A 25,836-nucleotide genomic window follows, 5' to 3' on the forward strand; every position below is an offset into this window, starting at 1 on the left:
GAACGACGGCGCATTGGATTTGCACCCTCGCCCCTCAACCCCTCCTCAAAAAAAAAACTCTAAACAGTGGAAAAAGGGGTATTAAAAGAGGAGCGAGAGAGTCGCGCGCACATTCCAAAGTCTCTTCGCCGATAGCACTATCAGCCTGAAGCTCCATAGTCTTCACAATTCCCCCAGCAGTGGTTACACTTTTGATTTTCATTTTCATCCTCCACCAGTTCTTGCACCAGGCATATCCCCCTCTGGACTTGTCTCCGGCATCTTCCTCTCACACCACCAAACTCCACCACTGACTCATGCGCTTTCAATCACCCCCCAAAATGCCAAAAGAAGTGTGCCACTAGGCCGAGTGTCGCACGTGATTTCTCACCAACATTTGTCGAGTGAAAAATTGGTCACTCGAATAATCTTGCAGTTGTCATCTGGTTATTTCTTGGATTTGTCTAGTCCCTTTGGAATGAAAAATCAGTTCACGGACGACGGATTTTTGGCTCAACATCAGTGCAGTGTGATGAGTTATCACTGGTCAAGTCCATCATTGGTGCACCGATAACGTGTTGATTTCGTTAATTGATCATTTCGATGCACTTGTTAAGTACCAAACAAGTTGAGTTATGAAAAGTTAAGCAGCGCTGGGTGCAATTATCCAGTGAATGAGTGGTGATGATGCGTTAGTGATAGCACGATGCTATAAAAATAATGATGAAGAGTGACTGTGAACGACGGGGAATCACCATGGAGCTGAAGTCGAGGTATTACCCTGGCTTGCCCGCGTCGAGTCGTTGCTGTTCGTTTGGGTAAGGCCAATTTTTTGGGCGCATTCTCAGGGATTCTTATTGACTCCGAGAAATGATTTTCCATGTGCAGTTTATTTCATTAAATTTCCAGTACTTATAGTTAATGATACTGACGACATCGTCAGGATGGACAAGAGACGATCCGTTGATGGGAGCCTGCTTGAGCAGGCTCTCCCCATTCCCATCCAGCTTTACCTCTGGCGTCAGATGAGGCAAGTAACCTAAAACCTTAATCAAAATATCGCTAATCAATTAATTGAATGATTAGTCAGGATTTATGGAAATTTATTGATATGCTCTTTCAGGCCTTTCACGCGGGCCAAGCTTGGCAAACTCCACGAGGCGTCGTGTATGGTAAGCCCTCATAGATGATTATCGCACTATCATATCGTATCCGACAGTGACAGTTCACAAGGATATGCATGAATGAATTGGTATTGAGACGATTTAATGTCCAATGGACAAATGGCCCACAGTATTACCAGGTATAATGCTGTGTGAACAATGGGAAATAGTCGATAACTGGAAATCCGGATATCGAGGGACTGAAGTTGATCGGCTAATTGTGACTGTTTGTTCTTGACTGAATAGAAGTCTAACTCAAGAGATTCTATTGTTTCATTATACTTTAGTGTGATTATTGGGAATTGTTTGGGGAGATGTGGTTAATAGGGTGCATTCTTTCACGCGGCGATTGGTGGGCAGTTTTGTCAACGTGCTCCTGGTCATCACGTAAGTCCAATTTCGGAGAAATATACAATTCATCACTAAACAATTTTCAATCGGACTAACTGATTTTTTTTCTTTTTAATAACACCTGCAGGAAATGAAAGAGGCGAGCACTGTAAGTGTGGTAAACTTTTCGAATATCCTGAGTTGTAAATTAGTTCTGCTATTTCAACAAATATTTTTCTCTCACTGAGTATCAGCTTTTTATTGTTAATAATGTCGGAGTACTAACTGATGTTTGTTTCCGAAGTCATTCGAAAAGGTCCTCGTCCAGAGTCTTCACAACGAGCTGACGCCCTCCTTAACCGAGATTCTGAGCAATGTGCCACGATGGCGATTGATCCAGACAGCCCTTCCCTACATTCTCCATTCGGCGGCCAATCTTCTGCACAACAGGTGTCCATGTCGATGAAATTTTTCGAGCTGCAGCTGTTGCATTTATCGCAAAAGTGTGGTTTTGGTAATGGGTTTTATCGTTGACTATTGCAGGAAGGATGTGCAGAATATTGGACCGATGGAGACAACTCTGCTCTACATTTTACATTGGTTTCTACTTGATGCTGCTGAGGAATGTGCAGAGAGTGATTCCGACATGGGAACTCATAATAATCCATTCTATTACCTTTATTCTGTACCTACCATCACGGTAATTATCGTTTTCGTATTACATTGATGAGGTTTTTGGCGGCTTTTAGAACTAGAATTGTCGCAAGGGAGGATTGTGGCACGGTACCTCAAGAAATGCGCTTTTTGTAATCAAATGAGTCGATCAGAGAAATCAATTTGTCAATCAATATTCAGTAAGAAATAACCAAACGCGACGTGAAACTTGATTTTTTTCAGTGTAGTTTCACATGAGAAAAAAATCTCTCGAGTGATTTATCTTTTTTTGTAACTTAAATGTGATCTAAGTACATTCACGTTTCGTAAATCATTTGAAATATGAATTCAAATGTCACAGCGGTCTCTGTTCGTAATAAAATTAAAATTAAAAATAGAAATAACTTTTATCAACGAACTCTCAGCAAAATTCACCACCTAATTCTTCTCGCAGACAGACACTTATTTTCAAATCGATCTTCCAGCTCTTTGTATACCTTTTCGCACCACTCAGCAATCACCTCAAAGACATCGACTTCAAAACAAATTTGCGACTGGAGAATGGTGTCAAAATCTGGCAGCCAATGAGTGAATACAGGCACCCCGAGAGTTCGTGTTTCACTGCTCACTGTAGGCCTAAGCCAAGATCCATTTGGTGGAATTCCTCGAGGATGGGTAGACAGCAGGCCCCAAGCGATATTTTCGTAGGCACCCGGAAGCAGAAGAGTGAAGATTTTCGAGAGCCTGACAGCCCCCCGAGCCAAACTGTCAGCATATGTTTTTCAGATCAGAATGTTGCATCGTGTACGAAAGGAGAGGAGGAGACCAACTGGGTGTCTTCGCCGAAAGATACGGTTTTTCCTGAGACAATACCGGAGGAGAGCTCCAGCACTGAGGACGAGCATGTAGTGATATTCAGGCTTCCGTCCCTCACCGAATCCGAAAAAGCTATGGATGGTGTTAAAGAAGTTTTTACGATATTCTCGGTGAGAGAGCTTATACGAAATGACAGTCCCTTTTGGGCGAAAGCATGGTAGAAAAGTAACTCATTTTACTCTGATTTTATCAGGAGGGTGCGAGTATTTTTCACGTAGCGATGGGCAGATCGAGTAGTTCGTCAAAATCAACAGTTACAATTGAGCAAATAACAACTAGCTCTGGAGGGGATAATCAGTCAGACGGGAGGACTACATTAAAACTGGGGTAATTATTGTTTACTTAAAGAATTTCAATTTTTCGGTTACAGAGTGGTGCAGTATTTAAGGACCAACAATATTAAAATGTTTGTTATCCTTTAACGCAGTTTGCACGACAAAACGAAAGAACATAAAGAAGATAAGGATCGAGATTCGGCTAAGGACAGCTCGAAATCTAAAAGTGTACCCACAGGACCCCGAGAGCCAACGTCTCCAGAGACCCCAGTCCAGTCAAAGTCTCAGGGGCCACCAGCGGACGTTCGTGCAGCTACATTCCTTGATGTAGCAGTGATGAGATGTCTATTTGTCTCTCAGTGGCAGGAAGAAGGGATCTACTGGGCCCTACAGTACCTTTACCAGAGGCTGAGACAAATCAACGAAGATTGTTCGCATCAACAAATGCCCAGAAGACGCAGCAATTCCCTTCCCATTCCGAAGATAGAGGTTTCTATATATCAGAGTCCAGAGAGCAAGAAGAAGGAGGACGTGAAGGGATTCATTGAAATTCCCGATGGCAGGGAGCCATCAACCATGTCCGACCTGGCCACCATCGCCGATCTTCCGTACACTGCTTCGAAGTCACAGGATGGAGAGGGTAGCCACGTGAGAAGGGCCAGTGAGAAGACCAAGAAGAGGATGAAGATGGCAGATCTCAAGGCCTTTGTCGAAACCAAGTTGCTTTCTAAATCGGAGAAAGCGTTGGAGAAGATTGGCCAGGACGAGCCTAAGGATCTAATCGATCAGGTAATATGTGTAATCATTAATCGATAAACAATTTTGATATAAGCAGATGGAAAATAACTGAGAAGATCTTCTGACTTAATCGTTGTATTTTTTTTGTTCAGCAACACGAAACTCATAGAAGTCTCGATACGGGGGATGATCACCTGGTGAGACAAGCATCAACTTCATCCAGGATTTTTGAAGAACGTGACATTGATCGCATGCAGTACCCGTCGAACTTGATAAAGGGGAAGAGCATGCCAAGCCTTAGGTATGTAAGACTTGCATAATTCATTCGATTTTTCCCATCTCTTTATATTTTCGTTTCATTCTTGATTGGTACCTAGTTATTTATCTGTAATATCATAGTTTTAGTAAAGAAGTTTTAAAGATGATTATTCAAACGATTTTCGAGTCTACGATTGAATTTTTCCATGGTTGAGGCATACACAATTGGGTTAAAGGCGTAATTCCTTGATAACTAATGAATATTTTCATATACTGCGCTATTAACCTTTATTTATACATAAATCAAGATTGATTAATTCGTATGAACAGTGCGTAACTTCTATCTATGTGTCTGTCTCTTTTCTCTATCTCGTTCGTCCCCTTTCACCTCGAAAACTCAGCTGCTTGATTAACGAACTCGCCGCGGGTGGGTAAGTAATCACATTGAAATCATCAGCGAAGCCAATAATCTTATGATTTATCATTTATCATCGAGAATATCCCCGTCAGTCATTACTTATCAGCATAAATGACTATTTTGATTAGAACAGGATTCATAAAAAACAAAAATTCAGACACCAACTCGGATATCCTCGAATGAACTTTCACTGCTTCCTTGATTGCCTTTTACTTACGACTTCACTCTAGATGCACGCACTAGTTGAGCCTCTACATTTAGCAAAAACTAAAATCAGATAATAAAAAAGAAGCGGAATATAAACCCCTAGAAAAGCACAAATCACAACACTGAATGTACCGAACGGTTATGATGAGAAGTGGAAAATTCACGATATATTCAGACAACCATCAGCAGCCTCACGAATGCCTATAGTTTATGGCTCCGAAGATTATTAGCTTTAGGATTATAGAAAACTCGTAAAAGAGCATTAGTTGCTTGACCGCTAACAGATTAGGAACGGAATGGCATGAGCAACCGAGATTTATAAGAAATAATTACTAATTATGTTTTTCTGATTATTCAGTTACATCGGTGATACCAAAGTTGAGAGGAAGCAGGGGAGACTTTATAGTCAATCATGTACAGCACAAAATCCAATAATCACTGTGACCGAACACACACCAACCCCTTCACCAGATTATTTGAAACGTCAAGTAAGATATTTCTACCAAAATTAGTAGACATCCCTTGAAGTAGCATCGGAGATCTCTAAAATGATTTTTTTCATAATTCAGGGGTCAATAGACAGTCAATTGGATGCAATAAGCATCCACGGTAGTAGATTAAGTTCCGAGAGGAAACCAAGCCTGACGAGATCGCAGACTGACTCCAACATCACGTACACTGGCGACGAAATTCCTGAAGCGCCAGGATCTGCGTGTTACATCACGAAAACCGGAGATATCGATCTCCAAGTGCTGCTGAAGGTAGTCCTCCTGATATTTCACCCATTGATGATTTCAAACAATTTCAGAACGACTAAAGATTGAAAATTTTTCAGGCTGTCCATTCAGTTTCTCTTCGAGACACCATGTGCTGCACCCTTAGAGTCTGCGAGAGCATTCTCAGTCTCATTGAGCTTCTGATTGAGATAGGAGTCTTGAAGGCCTGCCTCAGGGATGAAACTGGCAGCAATGCGGGCTCAGGCAATGATGAGAAAGCAGAAACAGCCAGCAGAAAACATGATTCACCAGTGAATGAGCAGGACCCTCGCAATGACATCGATGGGCGCAACTGGAATGCTCACGCATTGATGATGAATGCAGTTCTCAGAGTGATCAAGCACTTGGGGTGTACCCACGGCTGTGGAGATGGAATTCGTGGGCCTCAGGCTGATTTCTATAGGTCCCAGGCCCAGACAATCCTCACTAAATTGAATTGTGCCAGCTCAAGATTGTTTTCGAGATGGTTACGTAATATGGTGCGCGAACAACCGATCACAGAGATCTTGGAGGTTTTCCATGCATACGTGGGCTTCTGCATTGATCCAAGTTCGTTATTATCACCTCTTAGTGAGTAATTTGAGCTCACTGATTATAATTGGGGCTCAAGAGTTCAAACATGTTCTGGTGGGACGTACAGGGGTTTAGTAACATGCTCAGCTGATGCAAATAGCAACTGTGAGAGCTTTCAATGACAACTTTTAGTCTCTAACTTGATATATATATATAGTTATCAAATTTTTCTTAGCCGTTAAACTTTGGAGATTCATTCCCCAATCTTTAGGTAAAAGTGAAAGCACGTCGCAAGTGCTGTCCCATTAGGATATTCTTAATAGAAGATTCCGATTGTTAATCAATTTGGATGTTTGGCTTTTAGATCTTAAACGAAGTGCCAATAAGTCCCCGGAGGTACAGCCACAGGCTGGTTATGCCACAAATTTTGGAGCTGGTTTGGGTGCTGGGACACCCCTGGGAGTTCCATCGACGTCGGTATGTGTCTCCATAAGATTTTTCCAACTCTGAATTATGAGACATTTTAAAATGTGATAAAGCTTCAATCATTTGATTCTCCAGGTAGCAGCAACGGCTTCGGCATTAGCCTCAGCCACAGCTGCGTCAGCAACTGCCTCCTATGGAGGCGTAGGATACTCGTCAAGAAGTATAGAAAACAAAATGTTAGCATGTATATTCAAAACACTAGTAACCCGTTTCGTCACAAACTCAAAGGAACTCAAAACCCAGGAGAATATTTCTATTTACTGCGACATAAAGCAGTTTGTAACGTATGTCAAAGAGATGCATGGTGGAGTGTTTCGTCGGGTGGCTCTGAGTGGCATTCTAGATGCATCAGACAGGCCTAACAAAAGGTGCAATAGTAATCTAAGGACTACAAGGGTAATTAGACACATTCATCAATCGGATTATGATGATAATGCTGATTTGGCGGGGGAGGCTTGCTGTGTGGATGAGAGGGGGGCTAGGAAATTTCTCTTCAAAAAACGCAGTACATCGTCCACCTGTGCGGTATGTTGAGGCAATCTAATTTCTTAATTTATAAATAATTTTGATCGGACTCATTATTACGTTTTACGTTTAGCAATCTGATGCTTTCGGATTGCAGAGTCTGCTGGAGACTGAGCTGAGTGAAGAGACTGTTAAAGCTAGTCAGAGTCCCCTTGGAAATTTGCGAAAAAAACATCATATGCTGACGCCTAGACAGAGTGAACGGAATTTGGGACTTGGGGAGGCTTACCTGGGAAGATCGAAAAAAACTACGAGATTTCAGATGGGGGGAATAGGTAGGACGTGGGCAAGATGCAGTACTCCTTATCTGGATGTTGGTGATAATATTTCTTTTTATTTTTAGTCAATTGGTTTAGGAGAGAATATGGTAGAACAGATTCTACAGATAGTCATGAAAGTAGTGAGTCACCGACGGAAGGAAGTTTTGGGAGACAGCCCAGTATACGTCGAGGGCATTATCGAGTCACTCGTCCAGTGCGAGGGTAAATACTTGACTTATCAACAATTGCTCGAGCATCAAAGAATATTGTTGTATTATTTCAGAGTCGGTCAAACTTTGCAAAGAGCGAAACGAAGAATGGAGGATCAGCTCGTTAAAATTGGCCTCACGAAGAGGAGTAAGAAAGAGAGTATGGAAGAGGTTCCTAGAAATTGTAAGTAGTCACTCAGTTAGTTGATTGATTTATCGGTAGAATACTTCATTTTGCTCTCTTCATTGCAGATTTTAGTAGAAGAAATTCGATGGATCTCGGTGATTCCTGCCGTGAATCTGAGTTTGTGGTTCTCAAAGAACGTCGTCTAGTTCCTAGATCAGCTGTCTACGAAGGCATGCGGAGATTCTCATTTTTACTGGAAACCTGTCAGCCCGGAGCTGTACCAGATCATCACTTGATAGCAGCAATACTTGATCTTCCGTACGCCCCGGTGGTGTCGAGAGCTTCATTACTCCTCGAGTGTGCACATCTCGTGCATCAGTGCAATAAAGGCCACTGGCCGACGTGGATGAAAATAAATCTTCCGGTTTTCAGGCCTTCGGTTCCGATGGGCAGTAGAAACGTACCGACTGGGGTCAGACGGACTCATATACTCCAGAGAGCAGCTGGCAAACTTTTTTATCAGTGGGCGGAGGTAAATCTGGGACTTCATCGAATAGTTTCACAGTGAATTTGGGGAAATAACAGTTTAATTTTTGTGATGATTATCTAGGCAATTGGCGCGAGACTAGAGGAATTTCTGAATGAGGATAAACAAAATGTAGATCATGTCGTTGCCATGATGTCGGACGAGACGAAGCAGAGAGAATTGGTAGTCGAAGATGAAGAGGAAGATTTTTTAGATGAAGGTGAGACGTCTTATAGCAACAATTTTAATGTCTTTCAACTCATCCAGTTTTCATGGCCGAGAGAAAATATAAAATTATTGAAGTGCTTATAAAGTGTTCAAGTGCAGGAAAAAATCAGGAAAAACATAAATACAGAGTTTTTATGACGTTGAAAAACTTGTCCCATTAAAAATTACTACGTCAAATCATCAAAAGTGAATTTCACCTCGTGAATGTTGGGTCGTAAAAAATAACGTTTGAAAGTTTCTCGATTATTATAGTGACATTACAATTTTAAACTGCATTCTCTCAGCATGGACTAATATAAAAATCTTTTAGCAAGTATAAACACCTATGGATCCCAGTGTCCTGTCGCCCTGCGTATGGTCGCCTGCATTCTCCTTCTGGAGATAACAGCATTTCTCCGTGAAACCTATCAAACCCTGCCGAAATCCAGTCGTCTCTCCACCAAGGATCGTCCACCACCCTGGGAGAGGATGTACTCCCGTGATGCTAATCGTCGTTGGAGCATGGCCCTGTCATCGATGGGACACTCACAGACATCAGCTCAGAGTCTTCAATCGATCGCCGGCGATCGTGAGACTGGTGAGTTGAGGGAGTCTATCGAGAAAGGCCATTGGAATTGTGCAAATCCCATCATCAATCATCAAACATCTGACTCAATCGCCCTCGACTTTCGTTCAGAACGAAAGATCAGCTTTGTGCTTCATGAGCCCGACAACGAGTCCGAGGGCAGCAGTAAATCAACGGTGACAATACAGGGGGAAGAGGCTTTTGATCGAGAAAAGAAGAAAGTCCAGCCGCAGACTGCCAGGCCCTTTTTACTGAGACGTGGTACAGCTGGAAATACAGGATCATTCAAAAGACGTAGTTTAAAGTTACGTCGGGGTACTAAGGAAGGCAAAGATATGGAGTGTGAAGCTTGTAAGTTTTGTCATTGTTGTTGTCTGGGGGTGGTGAAAATTAAGTGTGCTATTTTTTTTCGTGCTCATTCAATTACTCGTCGATAACTGTTTCATCATCATTCAATCATTTGCGCACTTCATTTTCCTCCCTGTAGCCTCTTTGGTGCTTGTAGTTGATGTATCGCACACGTTATTTGTTATTCTGTAGAACCGAGTATGCAATGAATCACTGAAATTTCATTCCAGATATCTTGTCTTGGTCTTGATATGTCCACTTGAACTTTCCCAGGGTTATTTACAAATTATTTGCATTCCTGCTATGCACATAAATTCAGCTTTAGTTAATAATAAATTTTAATTTTACATTCCGTGCAATTTGAATAGACCCAAGATAAACAAACTCTTCTGCGTTGAAATTTCAATAGATTCGAGAGAATTTCGTCGATAGTATTCCCAGAGATAATGATTTCTACCGTTTGTTCACTTCTATTGAGTTGTTCGATCGATAGATGCTGTGAGACGGACTGATTCCATCCAATCAAAACGAAAAGTCAGTTCGTTGTCGGACCGCAGTGACACATCCGAGCCGGGATATTGTGGCGAAGTAAGTGGTGAAGAGTCACCTGGCATTCTTAGTGATGATCAGCCACCAGAGAGCCCAAGTGATTCCAACGACACTGACGAAACCAATAGGAACTTTCCCTGGATGAGGGTGCTTGCACAGACTGCAAGTTCTTTCAACTTTTACTGTTCACATCAGAACTTTTGCCATCCTTACTGTCATCGCAGGCAAATCAGGGCCTGTGGAAGGCTCATCAAGTCTGTGAGAAAGGTTTACGGGGAGGCGTTTGGAGTTATCAACGGAACAGGCACCTTTGATTTCGATTCGGATAAGAAGGACGATGGGAAGAAGGACAAGAGAGGAAGAAAAGTGTCTGATCAAACTAGTGCGCAGGTTTCACCGGTTCGCAGAAAAGACAGCGTTGGAAGGAAGTTCAAGTAAGTGATGCAATAATCCCTTGAATCTAATTCAAAATCCAATAATGTTTTACTTTTAGAGTTGAACGGTGATGACTTAATTTTAGCTTCATTCTCTCTGATATTACTGGAGGGTTTACAGGCATATTATTACCGGAATTATTGATTAAATTTTGCCGTTCCGAATAAGATAGCTGAAATAATTTTCATTATTCAATTATCAGGGGAGGGTAAAAATAATTTTATGTGAAATATAGATGGAATGATTTTGAATATGAATCTTCTTTAATTTTTGATATGATTTAATTGACTGGTGTGATGATTGAAAGCGGTTTAAGTAATTGTTTGCAATAAGCTGTCGAAGAAACTTGGATATCTTTATTTCATCTGAACACGATTCTCCCACAAAGACATCTCGTGACAGCTTTACTCCGTTTGCTTTCATATTTTTGTTAGGGGTAGGAAACAGCCTGACGTGCGTGACCCGTTGAATTAACAGAGTGTCGAGCGTTCGACATTGTTGTCATGACCCTTAATACCAATGAATCTTAGGTGATTATTTTTGAAAGGGTATTCATGCCACTCGTGTATTATCCTACGGATTTTTCCCCCGGGTTGTATAACTAGTATTTGTAAGCTCCTTGGAATGAGGCCCCATATACCCTCTTCTCCCTTGTGTAACAAAAACTACGAGGATGCCCATTCCCTCTCAGAATTGACAAAAGTCTGGAGGGCTCCCAGTCGGGTCGCCTCACTGGTGGCAATCGAGATTCCTCGAAGGACCTGGATCAGGACTCGGACCGTGGCCGGGACTCTTTCAAAAAATTCTCTTCGGAAGATGACGACGAGCCAAATCATGAGCCACCAGCCATCCTCAAATACATAAAGATGCAGGTCAAGGATGCATTCCATGCACCCCTGGCAACTCTCGTCAAAGGTGCAGTGGTTATGCCTGACGATCTCTTTGCAGAGGTTCTCTCAGTCGCCTGGGAGCTCCTCCTTGAGCCAAATCAGGAAGTGGCTGCCTCTGCAGCATCCCTATTCATAGTCTCCGCAGTACGCGCTCCAACCCAAGCCAGCGATATAATGCACCAGGGTCTCCAGCACACGTCCCCAGCCATTCGCATAAATGCCATTCTTCGATTTCAAGTCCTGTGGAAACTCAGGTATCAGGTCTGGCCAAGGATGGAAGAAATGGCCCACCTGACCTTCAAAGTTCCGCCTCCTGGCATTGAGTTCACCCTTCCCTCACCGAAAATCGGAATAGAGTCCCTCCCAGTGGTCGACCCACCCTGGATGCCCCAGGGAAAAACCAAAGTGGAAGAAGTCACGATCAATCAAGAGCGTCATAGATCCGTCGTAACAGCGACTAAAACTCGAAAGAAACAGCAGACGGAGGCGATAAAGAAAGCTCTTCAAGAGCAGGACGATAAGAAGCGCGAGGAACGGGAGAGCTTTCTCATAACAACGATTCCTATAACAGTCCAGGCAGCATATGAGCCCAGCCCCGTTGGAGACGATCATGAGGATATGGACGATGACGCGGGGGATGCTGTCCCTCGCAACACGTCACATCACGGCCAATCAGCATTGTCCTTGTTCCCTTCGTCTCTGTGCTCAGCCATTGTTCAAATAATTAATCTTCTCGATGACGCTGCTGTCTCCGACGATGGAAATTCCGTTTACGAAGTAGCTTATCAGGTGATATGGAGCTGTCTCGTTGAGGACAGTGCCCTCTTCTTGCGATACGTCCTCGAGAGACTCACAAGGGATAAACAGGAGTTGATGTTCAAGATCCTGAGGCATTTGATAAGATTTGTACCCAAGCTGCCGCAACAAGCGGCCTTTGCCCTTTACAATTATATCATCGGTTATGTGATGTTCTATGTGAGATCGCCGCATGAAGAGGGACAAAAGCTCATTGGAACCGCGTTATCAATTCTTTGGATGGTGGTGCACAGTGTTCACGGGATTATGTTTAAGGATTTGAAGCAAATATTGAGGAAGGAGCAGTGTGATGCCTCCATCTTATTGACAGCTAATGTTCCATCAGCGAAGAAGATCATTGTGCATGGGCCACAGGATCCCGATGCGGGGGGCATTCCATCTCAATTTCCTGTGCAGGAGGACACGCAGTTCTGTCAGATTCTCAGGGAGAGCCTGGATTTCTTCGGAATAGAGGAGCTGAAGCATAAGGAGTACTTTCTTGTTGATTATAAAACACGTGAGTTACTTAAGATTTAAATTATTTTATTTGGATATTGTGGAGAAGCTCCAGGGGAAACATTATGAAGTGCTGTATTTCAATGGAACACTTGAGGTGGTATGGAAGAAGTGGGGTTTTAAAGTGGATGAAAAGTTTTTGAATTGTATGTTGAGATGTGGAAGAGATGAAAGGGGCGACCAACGGATATTTGGGGGCTGCGTAATGATAAAGTTTTCGCCCCCTGGAGTTTCTGGAAATATATGATTCTGGAGAGTAGAGAGTGCAGCGAGAAAATGTAAAATTAAAAATAATCCTTAGAGATGAATAATATCTAAAAGATTCATTTTTCACGCCCTAATGTCGTATTTTGTTTTAACAACTAAAATAGTGAAATGTGCTTAAAATAGGTCGACATTCTGAATTGGCGAAATCATCAAAATGACGCTAGTCCAATTGATTTTTTTACAGATCAAATTCATAATCCTTCATCCTACGTACGTGATTACTATTTTTTCAAGAGATCACAGTATCCACAACTCGAGCTTGTCCATATGAAACCAGAAGATGCCTTCAATGCCCTACAGAGGCAGGAGTTAGTTCACAAATTCGTTGAAATTGGAAAAACATTGCTTACGTGGGCTATTTTAAAAAATGTCGATATGGTAGTTCAGAGAGTCGTATTTTTGCACGAGGAACTTATGAAGTTACCATCCTTTCCGAGAAAAGCACTCGAGGCAGATCTTGATTTATACAAGGGTGGTGAAATTGGAAGAGTAAGTATTCCACGTCAATTTATCTTTCGCTAACTTCATATAAAAATTATTTCTATTGAAACTTGAAGACTTGACGCTCTTCCTCAGGAATTACTGGGATTGGATGTAATGCACAAGTTTATGTGGGTACGTCTGATCGCCCGAATGTTCGAGGCCATGGCCGGTAATTTTGCCTATTCCGGTGATATTCATCTATTTCTCAATGTATTGAATGGAGCCCTCGTGCTACACAGCGAAGACTCGTGTATCCTTCGTTACGTCGTGGCGACGTACATTAACGCAGCGCACAATTTCAAAAACATATTTTCAACGAACGGTTATTTACTGATAATGCCATCGCTATTGCAATTATACGCAACACATCAAACGAATAAACTTGTTACTACTACTGTAGAGTATGCTGTTAAGCAGTTTTACATGATGAATCGTAAGCCGTTTATCCTACAGATGTTTGGGAGTGTTTCCACTATTTTGGATACTGATGAGACAAGTCCTCACGGAGAGGCGCACAAGGTACATCATTTTTTTTTCTGATTCACATTATTCTGCAAACTTTCATGAATAACAGACTATAAAATAAAATAGAAATTAGAGAGGGTTTCCGCGTTCTCACTCTCTCTCTTTCTCCCTTGAAATTTCCACAGTCCACCCAACTTTTCCGCAGCCCTCCAAATCTGTCCCTTATCCCCCCTTTCAACCTCAAACATCTCCTAAACCGACTTATCTCCTCATTCACCTCATCGAAAATTACAATTGAATTTCCCATCTTAAATAATTTCAAAGCCAATCAAACATTAAACTTTTCCACAGGTACCCTCGACGTGTCTCTTCAACTTGTTATTGAGTTTAGAAACTCCATCACCAGATCCCCTTAACATCGGTGAACTTGTGAAAGAAGAAAAACCTCTGAAAGCCATTGATTTTTGTTACCACGATGAGAACGAGATGGTCACCGTACTGGACTGCATATCCCTCTGCGTCATGGTGATAGCGTATGCAGCTGATTCCACAAGGGGTCAGCAGATGTTGATAATTTTGGAGGCAATATTGCCCTGTTATGTTCAGCAAATTCAATCGCCCACGTACAATCGAGAAGGAAAGACGGAGAAGGAGATCATAAATCAGTTGGCAATAGCTGTTCGAACACTTGTGAATAATTCTGAAACCTTGACTAAGTACTACAATGGGCCACAGAAGTTGAGCCCTGAGCACAAAGGGTCAAGTCAGAGGAACTATGGAAAGGGCCCCTACTCACCAGGTTTTGATTTTGAAGAGGAGACGCACACGACGAAGTACCTAGAGCACACAAAAGCCAGAAATCTTTACGATCGAGATAATGAAGACTCTGAGACCTCTCACAAGAACGAGTTCCGGAGGCCCAGGGACACCCTTCTCAACATGGTGGGGGAGTTTGTGGCAAGGTGCTCGGTACGACTGGTGGAACTGAACAAGAAATCTCAGGACGGAAAGATGATAGAGCTCCTGGACTCCAAGTGCCACGTGAGACTAGCGGATATAGCGCACAGTCTTCTGAAAATATCTCCTTACGATCCTGACACCATGGGGTGCAGAGGTCTGCGACGGTACATGAATGACCTTCTGCCGTCGACGGAGTGGTCCAACGATGACATGAGGCCGGCCCTCACAGTGATCTTGAGAAGACTGGACAAAACCTTCAGCAAGATCTACAAGAAAGCTTCTGTAAGAAGAAACACCGATTGGGAGGCGGCGAGTGATCTGCTGAGAGGTGTCTACGAAACTCTCTCGAAGTACCCTTACATCGCACACTTCCAGTATCTGAAGACCCTTCTGGCGACCTGTCAGGCCCTCATCGTTGGCGACATGGGCCAAGTGGAAGTCACATCAGCAGCAAGTGCAGCACTCATGAGCAAGATTCCTCCACAGCACTTCTGCTCAACTGTCCTACGATTGATCGCCCTTCACGTTATTTCTTTGGGTGAAGGCTACACCTTGGAAAATGTCTGCGGTGGTAATTCAATGTTCGCTTCTCAGATCAGAACTGAGAATGTACTATTGAATCTTCTGATACCTCTCTTCTTGCGTGTGGGAACTGGAAGGAAAGATGTTCCGAAGCTGAGACAGGCTGACCTGAAATTCGCTCTCGTCGCTGTTCTCAATACTCTGTGGCCTACTAGCACAAAAATAGCACCTCTCACCGCCCAAAATTTGAAAGCAACAGCGGATTTGCGTGCTGGTAGTCTAACTTTCACAGCTAGAGATCCGAAGACTTCCACCAAGTTATCCCTGTCGCTTTATCGAGTGGCCTTTTTAGCCCTGAAGATCATGACCATTTGCTTTGAGGCCGAGATGAGGACCGAGTGGACCAAAATCTTGAGGACAATGCGACAGCTGAATAGGAGAAATGAAGCCTCCGTTCACTTGTGGAATTTTCTGGAATTTGTTGTCACACACAGGACAGCTCTGTTCATCCAGATGCTCCCATTCATCGTCCATAAAATAGGACAGCCACCGATTTCCGAGCATGAACGTAATATGCAAAGCTCCATCAGGGCAAAGATCAATGGGGAGACTGCAGTATTTCCCAAGTCACGTGGCACCTTGTTGGGCGATTTACTGCACGAGTTGAGAGACTTGAAGGAGGAGATTGAGGATCGGAAGTTCGATGAGATGCAGCCGGAGCCGAAGAGAAGTGTTGTGGATATGCATCCTAATGCGCCAAATGTCAATGACGGACAGCCAAGAACGCAGAGGCCGTCTTTGCTAATTGATCTGTTGACTGGGGATCTTGGCTCGAGGGTGCACATCAATAGGACACCTGCGGAGACGCCAGGCTCACACTCAACGACCCTTCAATCACTTCCACCGTCTGTCCATCATTCCGTCAATTCGAGTAGTACTACCAAATCTTCTGTACAGAGTCACGCATCGCCGGGTCCAGGCAATGGGGCTCCTGTTCCGAGAGGTACGTCATTTTAATAATTACGTACTGTTTTATACCGATAATAACGTGTAAAAGTTGACCGGAAATTGGACATCGATTCGTGAACGTGGCATTTCTTTTCTTGTTTAAATGCTGAATGTTCGGTAGATTTGAAATTTTGAAAATCATTTAAATTATCTTTAGTAACAATTTGAGTCTCGCGAATTGTCGTATTTAGGGAATAGGGTCCTCTATAAATATTTAATGCTCGTCCATACTTTTCCTATTGATGAAGAGCATTTACAGTTGTGTAATTGTTCATCCTAGGGTCGGTATCTAGTGCAAGCTGTGGCTCCTCCACCATCAAAGAAGGCGCCGAACTATCAACTGGAGATAATCAGACTGAGCAGACCGCAGTACCAGGTACTATTGCTTGATATCGCAGTAATTCTTTAATTAATTTAATTTCATTAACCGTGAAGAGAATACAGTCTTCAGGCAGTTTATCGTGTTTTATCGAGTTATGTGTGTTGGTTATTTTATTAGCGTTTCGTCTAATACGTAAGTTGAACGTGCGTGCAATGATAATTATTTAATTCACGATATGAATGGCGAGATGCAATAGTTTCAAATTTCCATCTCCATTGAATAACGAGTGGAATAATTGCAAGGATAATTGATTAGTCAATATTGACAACTCTCCTGTCTCTCGGTTTTTGTATCGTGAAGGCTGTCGCATAATTAATACTGACCGATAATTGATGCAATTACTATTGATGCGTGGTGAGATCGATATTCGCGATATAAAACTGGCACGATCTGCCCTACACTATCTACCACAGTTGGATCGAGCCATTGTCTATAAAAAAATATCAACAAATTATCGAAATTAATATTCCGTGAGATTGAAAAAGTCAATGAATGCGGGAGATAATCAGTCGCACCATTCGCGTATCGTTTTTGTGCTTTATTATCGTCGCTTTAGTCGTTTTAATTAAAGTTGCTCTACCCCTAAAGAGTTTGAGGGGTTTACTATTCAATTCAAAAATGTTTTTCATAGTGTAAATAATTCCCACTGTAGAAAAAATATCATTTTTACAAATTACACTTTGTGAAGACGCTTAGTGATTCGTATCGTACGGGTAGGGCTACTTTGACACATAAAAGACCGGGGGGGATTGAGTTATTCGTGACGAAGAGATTCAACGACGCAATGAGAAAACAAGATTGAACGTTTTAACTCTGTAAAATTTTTCTATTACAATATTGATGACTGTAATGTGTCAGCGTCTCTTCGTGTCGTACGATTGACACACTGATCATTACGTTGCTTCCAATGCTAGCTAGGGAATGGAGGTAAGCCGAGTATAAAATGCCAGTAATAAATTTTCATTCTTTTATTTTATTCATTAAAAATTATATCTATTATATTATTATTCACGAGTAACATTCGTGTAATACCTTCTGCGTGTTTCTATCTTTATTGAACGCTTATTCACAAATCATCGTATTTCTTTTCACTTCTAAATAAAATAATTAAATTAAAAACCCAGCAATCTTTCAAAACCATCATTAAGCGCCTCAATTGACTATTCACTTTATTTTCTTCAGGGGCTTAAAAGTAAAGCTTTGTTCTTCCGAAAAATTTGTCCCACTCGATCTGTAGGCGCATTTAATCAATTTATTTGTGGACAGGAAGGAAATGTCTATCAAACCATGATAATCGCGAAATATTGCTCACATTCCATGTGATACATCATTGAAAATTAGAATTCAAGATCGTGATGAGAATTTCCAAAGAATTTTCCACATTGAAATTAGAGAATAGAAAAAAAATCGAGCAAGTTCCCTATTGTTCTCGTGAAACATTTATGATTTCAGTCGATTCTTTTTATTTTATATACATATCTAATCGAAATTATTTTACTTAAAAAATCTGCAAAATTTCATTTTTTACTACAATATTTTCTATTGAGACATAAATTGAGAAAATCATTGAAAGGTCAAAAAATATGGGATAAATATGCTTGTGATGACTTGGATATGCTTGACTAACGATCAGTCATTGGGGAAATGCTTCTCGCTTTTGAAAATCTTCCAACTTCTCAACTAACAAAACAATTAGCCTTTGTCTAGTTGCATTGGCAATAAATAATGAATATACATATATAGATATAAAGCCTCATCAAGTCATTTCATCCCTTGTACCTGAACTGTACACCCCCTCATTCATGCAATTTCCAATTGATATTATCTGTGACTCTCTTATACTTCACGTTAAATTTCCACCAAACTTGAATCGTAATAGCAGTATTTTAGACAATGGTAATGTCCAACAGTTGGTATTTTCCTACCCTCCCCCCCTGTCACTCTCTTGTCTATCCATTTCTTTTAAGCGTTGCGTAGAAACTCTCTGCACACTACGTACCCGCTTCGAAGGCCTTTTATTCTCAGCTTTTACTACTGCGCAATTACTCGCTGACAAAAAGTCAAATATGAAGGGAAGAGATACTTCTTTTTGCCCTTTCTACGCTCATTGTTAAATGCTCTTAACTGTGCATTACAATTTCTCATTGCTCTTTTATATTTTCGCCCTCTTCCGTGACATTTTTATTGACATTATCATTCTGACGATCATCGTCGTTAACGAGAGTACCTCAAATGATTAAATTGTTGAGGGTAAAAGCAAAGGGGACAGGGCAGAGAATTTTCTCGGAATAATTGTTGAATCGTTTGTTTTGTGACAGAGGACGATGGTGGGTTAGTTGTAAGAAGCTAGCGTGCTTAAGACGGATTGATTTATACACACCCCGGAGGAAAAATTTAACGATTTAACTATTCATAACAGTTTCAATTACGTTAAATACCAAACTTTAAAGTATAGTGGATATATTCCTGTGTTCTACTATTAATTATAAGACAAACTATGTTATTATAGCAAATAGTAATGTGATAGTTGTTCCTTGAAATTCAACATCGATGAAAGATTCTCACGTAAAATATTTCGAATATTTTCATCATAAGTCATAACATGATAATTTGAAACAAAAAAAATGACTTAACTTTGAAAACAAAAATGTCTTAACTTTAGGCATTAGTTTTTCCAGCTAATCCACCACAAATCTCTCCCGTTTGACGCTTAAAACCGTTATAGCCTCATAATCCCTCAACTCGTAATTTTCTGACTGCACTCCGAAAAATCTCACCCTACCGTCCCTGGAAGCCACAGTTGTGCTGATCAGAGACTGGCTTTATTATGCGCATACATGAGGTTCCTTTTATGGATCCAGAACAAAGGAATTATCACGAAATTTGCATCGCAAACGGATGTCAGTTCAAAATGGGAATAGCAGATGACGGGAATTATCAGCGATGATCGTAAACGTCATTGTCATCGTGTACTAGATGTTCGATGTGGCATGTTTCAGATAGATCCCAATCATCATCTACTGCTAGTGATGAACGTAATCATGTTAAACATCATGTTAACTTACAACATCAAAAGACCTCTAAACTGCGCTTTGTCTCTTCCGTAGAGTATAGGCACATTTCAGGTAAATCCCCTAGGAAAGATCAAGACCTGAATTCCCGTCTAGTTATAGTCGCATCCTAGATGACCATAGGATCTATGAAAATGGTTATCGTTTATGGAATTCGCATGAAGTACGAAATTAGATGTTCGATCAATTAATCTGTAGGATAGACACCGCGCATGTGCTAGATTAAATAAAACTTTTTCTCTCCAAGATTAAAGATTCCGCGAACGTGCGAAGAATGCCTGAATTCATTATCATCTACTTAATTATCCCGGAAACACCGGGAGTGCATGAAATTAACTGAATTAGTTGAGGGTGATTAATTAACCTGATGAATGGAGTTAACGTGGATGAAAGTAACTGGTAATCGTCATTAGGAGAAATTGTGACGAGCCAACTGAGCCCCAACAGTCCAGCGGAGGACAGCTCCGGCGAGTCCCGATTAGACAGGCCTCGTTTGCAGCGTTCGATGGGCCAAAGCAAGAGGACCTTTCGTTTGCGAAAAAGTCGAAAGAGTCATATTGAGGTAACAATATAATAATTGAGAATAATTTAAAAATCAGGAAATTAAAATCATTCATCAATCTGCGCTCATGCTTACCCTTAATATTCTCTTCTGCAAACACCCTTTGATTGAATTCCTCTCACGATAGGTGCCCCATTTGAAACTGGAGTATCAACAAGGTTCGTCATCGTCTATCCCAGCGACGTCGCAGACCCCTCCAGCCTCAGCTGTGGAGTCCACTACGTTCAGTCTTCCCATTGACACTTCATCCTTCCGGTCACGGCGTAGTTGCTCAGTTCGTTTGGGCGATGGTGATCACATCACTAGCCTAAGCCCAGTGGACCAACAGTATCTCCATTACCATCAACAGACACACCACTACCTCCATCCTCAATCGGACATCTCCTGGGATGACGACACATCAAGCACATCAGGCTATCGTGAGTCTTACAGCATGCAGTTGGTGTCACTCGAGGGTAATAATAAATCCCCAGCGCCACCCCTGGCCTCACCCGATCTCAATGACATACCATCGACAAGCAGTACAGCAACAAATTATATGGGCTTCGATGGCAGCTCACCAGATTGTTCATTGAATGGCAGTGGTGGAGAGAAAACGACACTGTTGAATTCAAGTCAGAGAACAGCATCACAACACTCACTCATCATGGTATTTCAGGGTCAGGACGAGGACACATTGATCTAACGAATCGCTGTGGTAACGGTGTGGTGGACAAATCATCGAATTGTATCAGTGAATTTTACATCCGAAAAATTTCAACACGATGAGTATTCATACGATAATGTTTCACTAATAGTTGGTAGTATGCGAATTCGGGACCGACAGAGGCCTAAACATTTGTACGACGTGATTGTGTAAAGGTAATAATGTAAGAACACGTTTTAGATAAAGAGTTATCATCAGTTGAACAATTTTCATCATTTTTTTCATTTACAAAATTTTACATCTACCCCTTGGCCTTTGGTGTTCAAACCTCCGACGGAGACATAACTGATGAAAGTCAGTAATTACTGCTCTCATCATAAAACCAAATGAATAGAAAAGTTTTGAAATTTAAATCCCACGTGGATGAAAGCAGTGAAAATGAATTGATAATAACTTCATAATCCCTTGAATACTATAACGGATAACGGGTGCGCCCTTAGCCTTTAACCCCGGAGGTTTTAAGATATAATAGTCGGACTCCATGAAGAACAGAAGACACATCTTTTCGATTTTGTGCTATTTGATATTGAAATCCACACCTATGATTCCCACAACTACATGAAAAAACCGACTTTGGATAATGATCCATAATTTATTAATCTCCAAAATTTTAGTTTAAGTAGTAAAAACCAACGATTGTCGTATCAACGCCTGGATTCACTTTCCAGCCCTGAGTACTGCCTCGGCATATCGACACTAATATCCGCCAAGATATAGGAGGTAGCTGCGAAAAGAGCAGTGATCATATCCAGACTTCCGGTATCCTCTACAGTCATAGTATCACCATCGCTGTGATGAAACCAGAAATACCTCTCTGCATCATTCCACAGGGATGCGCCTGGTACTCCAGCGTCGATCCAACCCCCAATATCAGGCCCCGTCCCCGGGGTTCGAACCTTCAACGGAGTCATAACCGACAAAAGCCTGCGGTTATCACCCAAATCATAAAGCCAAATGAATGGAAAAGTTTTGAAATTCAAATTTCACGTAAATCAAACCAGTGAAAATAAATGAATAATAACTTCATAATCCTTTGAAGAATGCATACAACAGCAGGTGCACCATTAGCCTCTAGTCCCAAAGGTGTGAAGGTACCATAGTCAGACTCCATAACGAACTGAAGATCCGCCTCTTCGTGTTTGTGCTGCTTGATGTAGTAATCCGCACCGACAATTCCCATTTCCTCAGCCGTCCACATGATGGCCCTAAAGCATTTTAACGACACAGCACCTTACCAAGTTTATGAATTATGTATGGGCGTTCTCATACTGCCATTTTGCAGATACTACCAGAACTGGTTACACTCAAACATTATGAATGTTGAATTACCTTATAGTTCTCTTAGGACGAAGATTTAGGGCTTTTAGGAGTAACAATGAATTCCAGGATACAAAAGCACCAGCACCATCGTCCATTGCACCCTGGCCAACATCCCAACTGTCAATATGACCCGATACTACCACCGTTTTGCTTGGCTTGGTGCTGCCAACTATCTCAGTGATTACGTTTCGAGATTGCACATCCGGCAATTGATGCGCTTCCATCTTCAGCAAAATGCTGATTCTTTTTCCTGGATTGATTGAAGGATGTGAAAAGAAGCAATTGGGGCGAAATCATAGGATCGGTTGAATGAGGGATAAAGGTCAAATGGTGTCAGGGGCCAAAGAGGAGGGACAGGTGAAGCCCTCATAATGATCAGACGGTCCCGAGGGCTCATTCGATGCTTAAAATTATTTGACCTTTGTGAATATTATGATCAGTCTTCCATTAGTCATCTCCACTTAAGTTTTAGTCATTTATCGCGTCCACAAAGTACATATATAATCATCTCGTGACACTTAATGGGTTCAAATGAAGTTACTTCAACAGAATCGATTTCTGAGAAAAGCGAAGTGATTTCACGGTATTTATGAAAGTTCTCGCTTGAGATTCCTGTGCAATTCATGTCATACTCTTGGATAAGAAAATGAATAATTTGATTTTTCAAACATGACATCTAGTGATGGAACCACCATTCGTTATACTTAAGAATATCTAATTTACTAATATAAAATTCGCGAGAGTGATTTTAATGAGTAATTTCACTCACCTCGAGCTGCCAATCTCCCCAGAAATTCAGCGTCTTCAATCGTGATGCAAGCCGCGGGAATTCTCGTAATATTCATTTCATAATTCATCATTCCGGTGTGCGGTGAATAAATTGAAAATGGAGTAATTGATCTGATCAGGGTAGCAACGGCTCCGAGTTTAGCGGCTTCACTGGCACCGGAAGATCGATAGATCACAGTTTCCCCGTAAGACACGAAGTCCTGATTGTAAACTACTATTTTTCCGGGTACCTGAATTGAAAACGTAATAAAGTAGAGTTGAAGTGGTGACGGAGGAGTGCCATTTTTCACCGTCCGGGTGACATCAAGGAAGAGAGAAAAAATAAGTTCTGGGGAGATGGAAAGTTGGAGTTCACCTCGTCAGCTCGTCTTTTCAGCTCAGCGAAACTTCTAACGACAATGGCATCCGCTGTTATGCCATTATTAGGAGTTCCAACGCTGTAACCCAGTCCCAACATTCGCAGGTCTTTTTTACGGGGTGATAGGAGGGTTGCGGACTCTTTTCCTCTATTTAAAAATTCCAGAACTGATTAGAACTGTTATAATAGATAGCGTAGATGATATTTCCACTTTAAATAGGTTCGATGCAAAATTATATTTTGCTCTGAAGGGATCTGTTACCCCCCAAAGCGAATTTCTACCAATGAAGATGATTAAGATTTATCACTTGTGATCGTCAAGGATATCCCATTCAATTGAGATAATGTATAATTTTATTTATGTGTGAACAGACCTCTAGTGGACAGTAAATATTCCCTGGGGAGGATCTCGAATGCCGGTAGATATTATTTTTCATAAAAATATATTACCTGATCCACCGAGGGACTGGAGCCACCTCCCCATGGACATTTTCCAACCCTAGCGACTTTGATCTATCAAGAACATAGTCTATCGCACGCTCCAGAGTTTCAGTGCCCGTAAATCTTGGGCCAAAATCATCGACAAAGACTGCCAGCTCCTTCCACGTAGTTCCTTTGAAGCTGCCGTTTATCGCTGCATCAATAATTCTGTTGACCACGGGCTGATAATTATCGATTTCATTTATTATGTGGCTCGGGAGGACGGACACACATGAGTCCGGTTTTTTTATGATGAAGTGTGATGTCGTGTGACCAAGCACCAGGAGAAGAAAAAATTGGAAAATCATCCTGGAGGGTCGCTCTTTCTCTACCTCACTGGAACAGGCAGGTATTGAACTTAAAGGACGAGGCCAGTAAATTATCAGTGATAATGCACAATTATTGCTTGTTAGATATTGAGGGTTGACACGAGCTGATGGATAGCGCCATTATCGATTTATGATCACAGAGTCCGAATTCGTTGGAATAACTGAATTTATCAGTTTTCCTTTTGATAATAAGTTGTTCAAATGAGATAAGATTTGATGCATTAGTAGTGAATGACCGTTGAATCTATTTTGCAATCACACGGCGAGAAAAGTTGGATGAAAATTATTCTGGAAATCGTGATAAATTTGACTGTTATTAAAATAACTAGGGAATAAAATATATTTAAAGGAAGAAGCGGTTCCTGGGGGATATTTTACGATTCGTTGGAGGGAAAAAATTGTTTTGGGCGCATAAATTGTCCTGCGCATAAAAATTTTCCGTATCGGAAAAACAATTTTTTTACGGCTATCTGAAGGTTATGGGGACAAACGGAGATGAAATTGGACAGAACGCGCACAAGAAAAAATCATTCGCCTTTACACAAGCGCGATACGTGCAATTAAACAAACATTAACGTTCCTTGAAATACTTTTCGGTACAATAGAGAGTTAATTTCCGAGGGTCGCTACAGATTGCCATTACGTGGAATAATTACCGCGGGTTGATTGCGCGAAATTTATTACTCGTTTCGCAGTTTTCTCTTGTGATATAGTAAAGAAACAACAGAAATCTAGTTTTTAACTGCCCACGTGTATAACAAAACTTTGGATAAGCTCAAAAAATATTTTTAATTTTTTGCAGTTAAGATTGAGCACCGGAGAATGACACGATAATTTTTTTATTGACATACCTGCACTATCGGGAAGAATGCTCTTATCATCAAATTGTTTTCCTGCAGTGATATCTCGTGGTCAGCAGCTAAACTTGCAGCAACAACCGCGGTATGTAATGCATACAACACCGCATCAGCTTCTACAGAGGAAAAAAAAGCATAATATCCGCCCCTTCTGTGAAATCGAATCCGAGAGTTATAATTAGAACTGAACGCAGATGCTCTAAACTATCGTGAATTTGTAGCTCGTGAAATGGTCGGTTTAGTATAGAATTTCCCGGCATACATATGGATAATGGAATAGTGGTTTATGTGGATATATAGGTGTATCTGAACGCTATTTCCACCGTCTGTTACCAGCAATTGGCTCCCACCCTTTTTGAAAATGGAAATAAAAAAAAAAATCCAATGGATGAAGAACAATATTTCGTAAATGGAAGGATTACCGGGCTTTGATCATTTACCAACTGTTGATAGAGCACATCTTCTTTATCAAACGCGGGAAAGTTGAAATTGAGGGAAAACCAAGTTTGCGAGATAGTGCACCAGAAAAACCAATATGTGAAATAAAAATATTTTCCGGCATTTTAAAATGTCTGTGCGCTAATTTAAGTCGAGAGGATCTTCTCTTAGATTTGTTTTCACTGTCTCGCAT

At 41.4% G+C, this 25,836-nt stretch overlaps 3 protein-coding genes across 15 annotated transcripts in view; 1 reads left to right on the top strand and 2 right to left on the bottom strand.

Moving 5' to 3' along the window:
• The window catches only part of LOC135166688 (myosin light chain 1), a 102,319-nt gene that overhangs the window by 6,563 nt on the left and 69,920 nt on the right, over positions 1–25,836 (bottom strand). The window contains exon 1 of one of the 3 annotated variants that reach the window (XM_064129216.1): positions 24,304–24,308. The exons of the other annotated variants lie outside the window; for them this stretch is intronic. The gene's annotated coding sequence lies outside the window, so the exon portion shown is untranslated. Of the gene's footprint in view, positions 1–24,303; positions 24,309–25,836 lie in introns of those variants that run through there. 3 annotated transcript variants of the gene reach the window in all.
• On the top strand, positions 18–21,278 carry LOC135166556 (protein unc-80 homolog). Of its 9 annotated transcripts, none has more exons than XM_064128928.1 (33): positions 19–797; positions 889–1,009; positions 1,103–1,151; positions 1,503–1,529; positions 1,621–1,641; positions 1,777–1,922; positions 2,016–2,172; positions 2,612–3,112; positions 3,196–3,329; positions 3,430–4,066; positions 4,168–4,316; positions 4,675–4,704; positions 5,257–5,386; positions 5,468–5,659; positions 5,734–6,244; positions 6,552–6,664; positions 6,749–7,198; positions 7,272–7,473; positions 7,542–7,680; positions 7,742–7,851; positions 7,920–8,326; positions 8,405–8,540; positions 8,859–9,125; positions 9,225–9,464; positions 9,940–10,444; positions 11,137–12,647; positions 13,098–13,402; positions 13,490–13,915; positions 14,213–16,346; positions 16,632–16,727; positions 19,733–19,858; positions 20,218–20,366; positions 20,494–21,278. In XM_064128928.1, exons 2-33 carry the CDS (start codon positions 924–926, stop codon positions 21,049–21,051), a joined length of 10,644 nt encoding a protein of 3,547 aa, XP_063984998.1. In that variant the 5' UTR covers positions 19–797; positions 889–923; the 3' UTR covers positions 21,052–21,278. The 9 variants fall into 9 exon arrangements, with proteins under 9 accessions (XP_063985019.1, XP_063985030.1, XP_063984998.1 ...); XM_064128935.1 differs by having other exon boundaries at positions 9,955–10,444; XM_064128949.1 differs by lacking the exon at positions 19,733–19,858 and adding an exon at positions 17,648–17,660 and having other exon boundaries at positions 18–797; positions 8,859–9,464; positions 20,494–20,633.
• On the bottom strand, positions 21,247–25,446 carry LOC135166646 (carboxypeptidase Q-like). 3 transcript variants are annotated; one of them, XM_064129129.1, is made up of 8 exons: positions 25,200–25,446; positions 23,990–24,355; positions 23,537–23,687; positions 23,162–23,411; positions 22,402–22,642; positions 22,095–22,277; positions 21,883–21,996; positions 21,247–21,796 (listed from the first exon to the last, which is right to left on the bottom strand). In XM_064129129.1, exons 2-8 carry the CDS (start codon positions 24,325–24,327, stop codon positions 21,769–21,771), a joined length of 1,305 nt encoding a protein of 434 aa, XP_063985199.1. In that variant the 5' UTR covers positions 24,328–24,355; positions 25,200–25,446; the 3' UTR covers positions 21,247–21,768. The 3 variants fall into 3 exon arrangements, with proteins under 3 accessions (XP_063985199.1, XP_063985188.1, XP_063985196.1); XM_064129118.1 differs by having other exon boundaries at positions 21,247–21,996; positions 25,200–25,445; XM_064129126.1 differs by lacking the exon at positions 25,200–25,446 and adding an exon at positions 25,005–25,179 and having other exon boundaries at positions 21,247–21,996.

Source organism: Diachasmimorpha longicaudata, chromosome 1, assembly GCF_034640455.1.
Source record: "Diachasmimorpha longicaudata isolate KC_UGA_2023 chromosome 1, iyDiaLong2, whole genome shotgun sequence".
Classification (NCBI taxonomy): domain Eukaryota; kingdom Metazoa; phylum Arthropoda; class Insecta; order Hymenoptera; family Braconidae; genus Diachasmimorpha; species Diachasmimorpha longicaudata.

Excerpts from the sequence above, each read along its gene's own strand:
- LOC135166556 (XM_064128893.1), top strand. The coding sequence starts at position 924 with ATGGACAAGAGACGATCCGTTGATGGGAGCCTGCTTGAGCAGGCTCTC. Across the intron at positions 3,330-3,429 it reads AGGACTACATTAAAACTGGG|TTTGCACGACAAAACGAAAG; the intron begins GTAATTATTGTT and ends CCTTTAACGCAG. Across the intron at positions 13,916-14,212 it reads CTCACGGAGAGGCGCACAAG|GTACCCTCGACGTGTCTCTT; the intron begins GTACATCATTTT and ends ACTTTTCCACAG.
- LOC135166646 (XM_064129118.1), bottom strand. The coding sequence starts at position 24,327 with ATGATTTTCCAATTTTTTCTTCTCCTGGTGCTTGGTCACACGACATCA. Across the intron at positions 22,643-23,161 it reads GGGGAGATTGGCAGCTCGAG|GAAAAAGAATCAGCATTTTG; the intron begins GTGAGTGAAATT and ends CAATCAATCCAG. Across the intron at positions 21,997-22,094 it reads ATTCTTCAAAGGATTATGAA|GCTTTTGTCGGTTATGACTC; the intron begins GTTATTATTCAT and ends TGATAACCGCAG.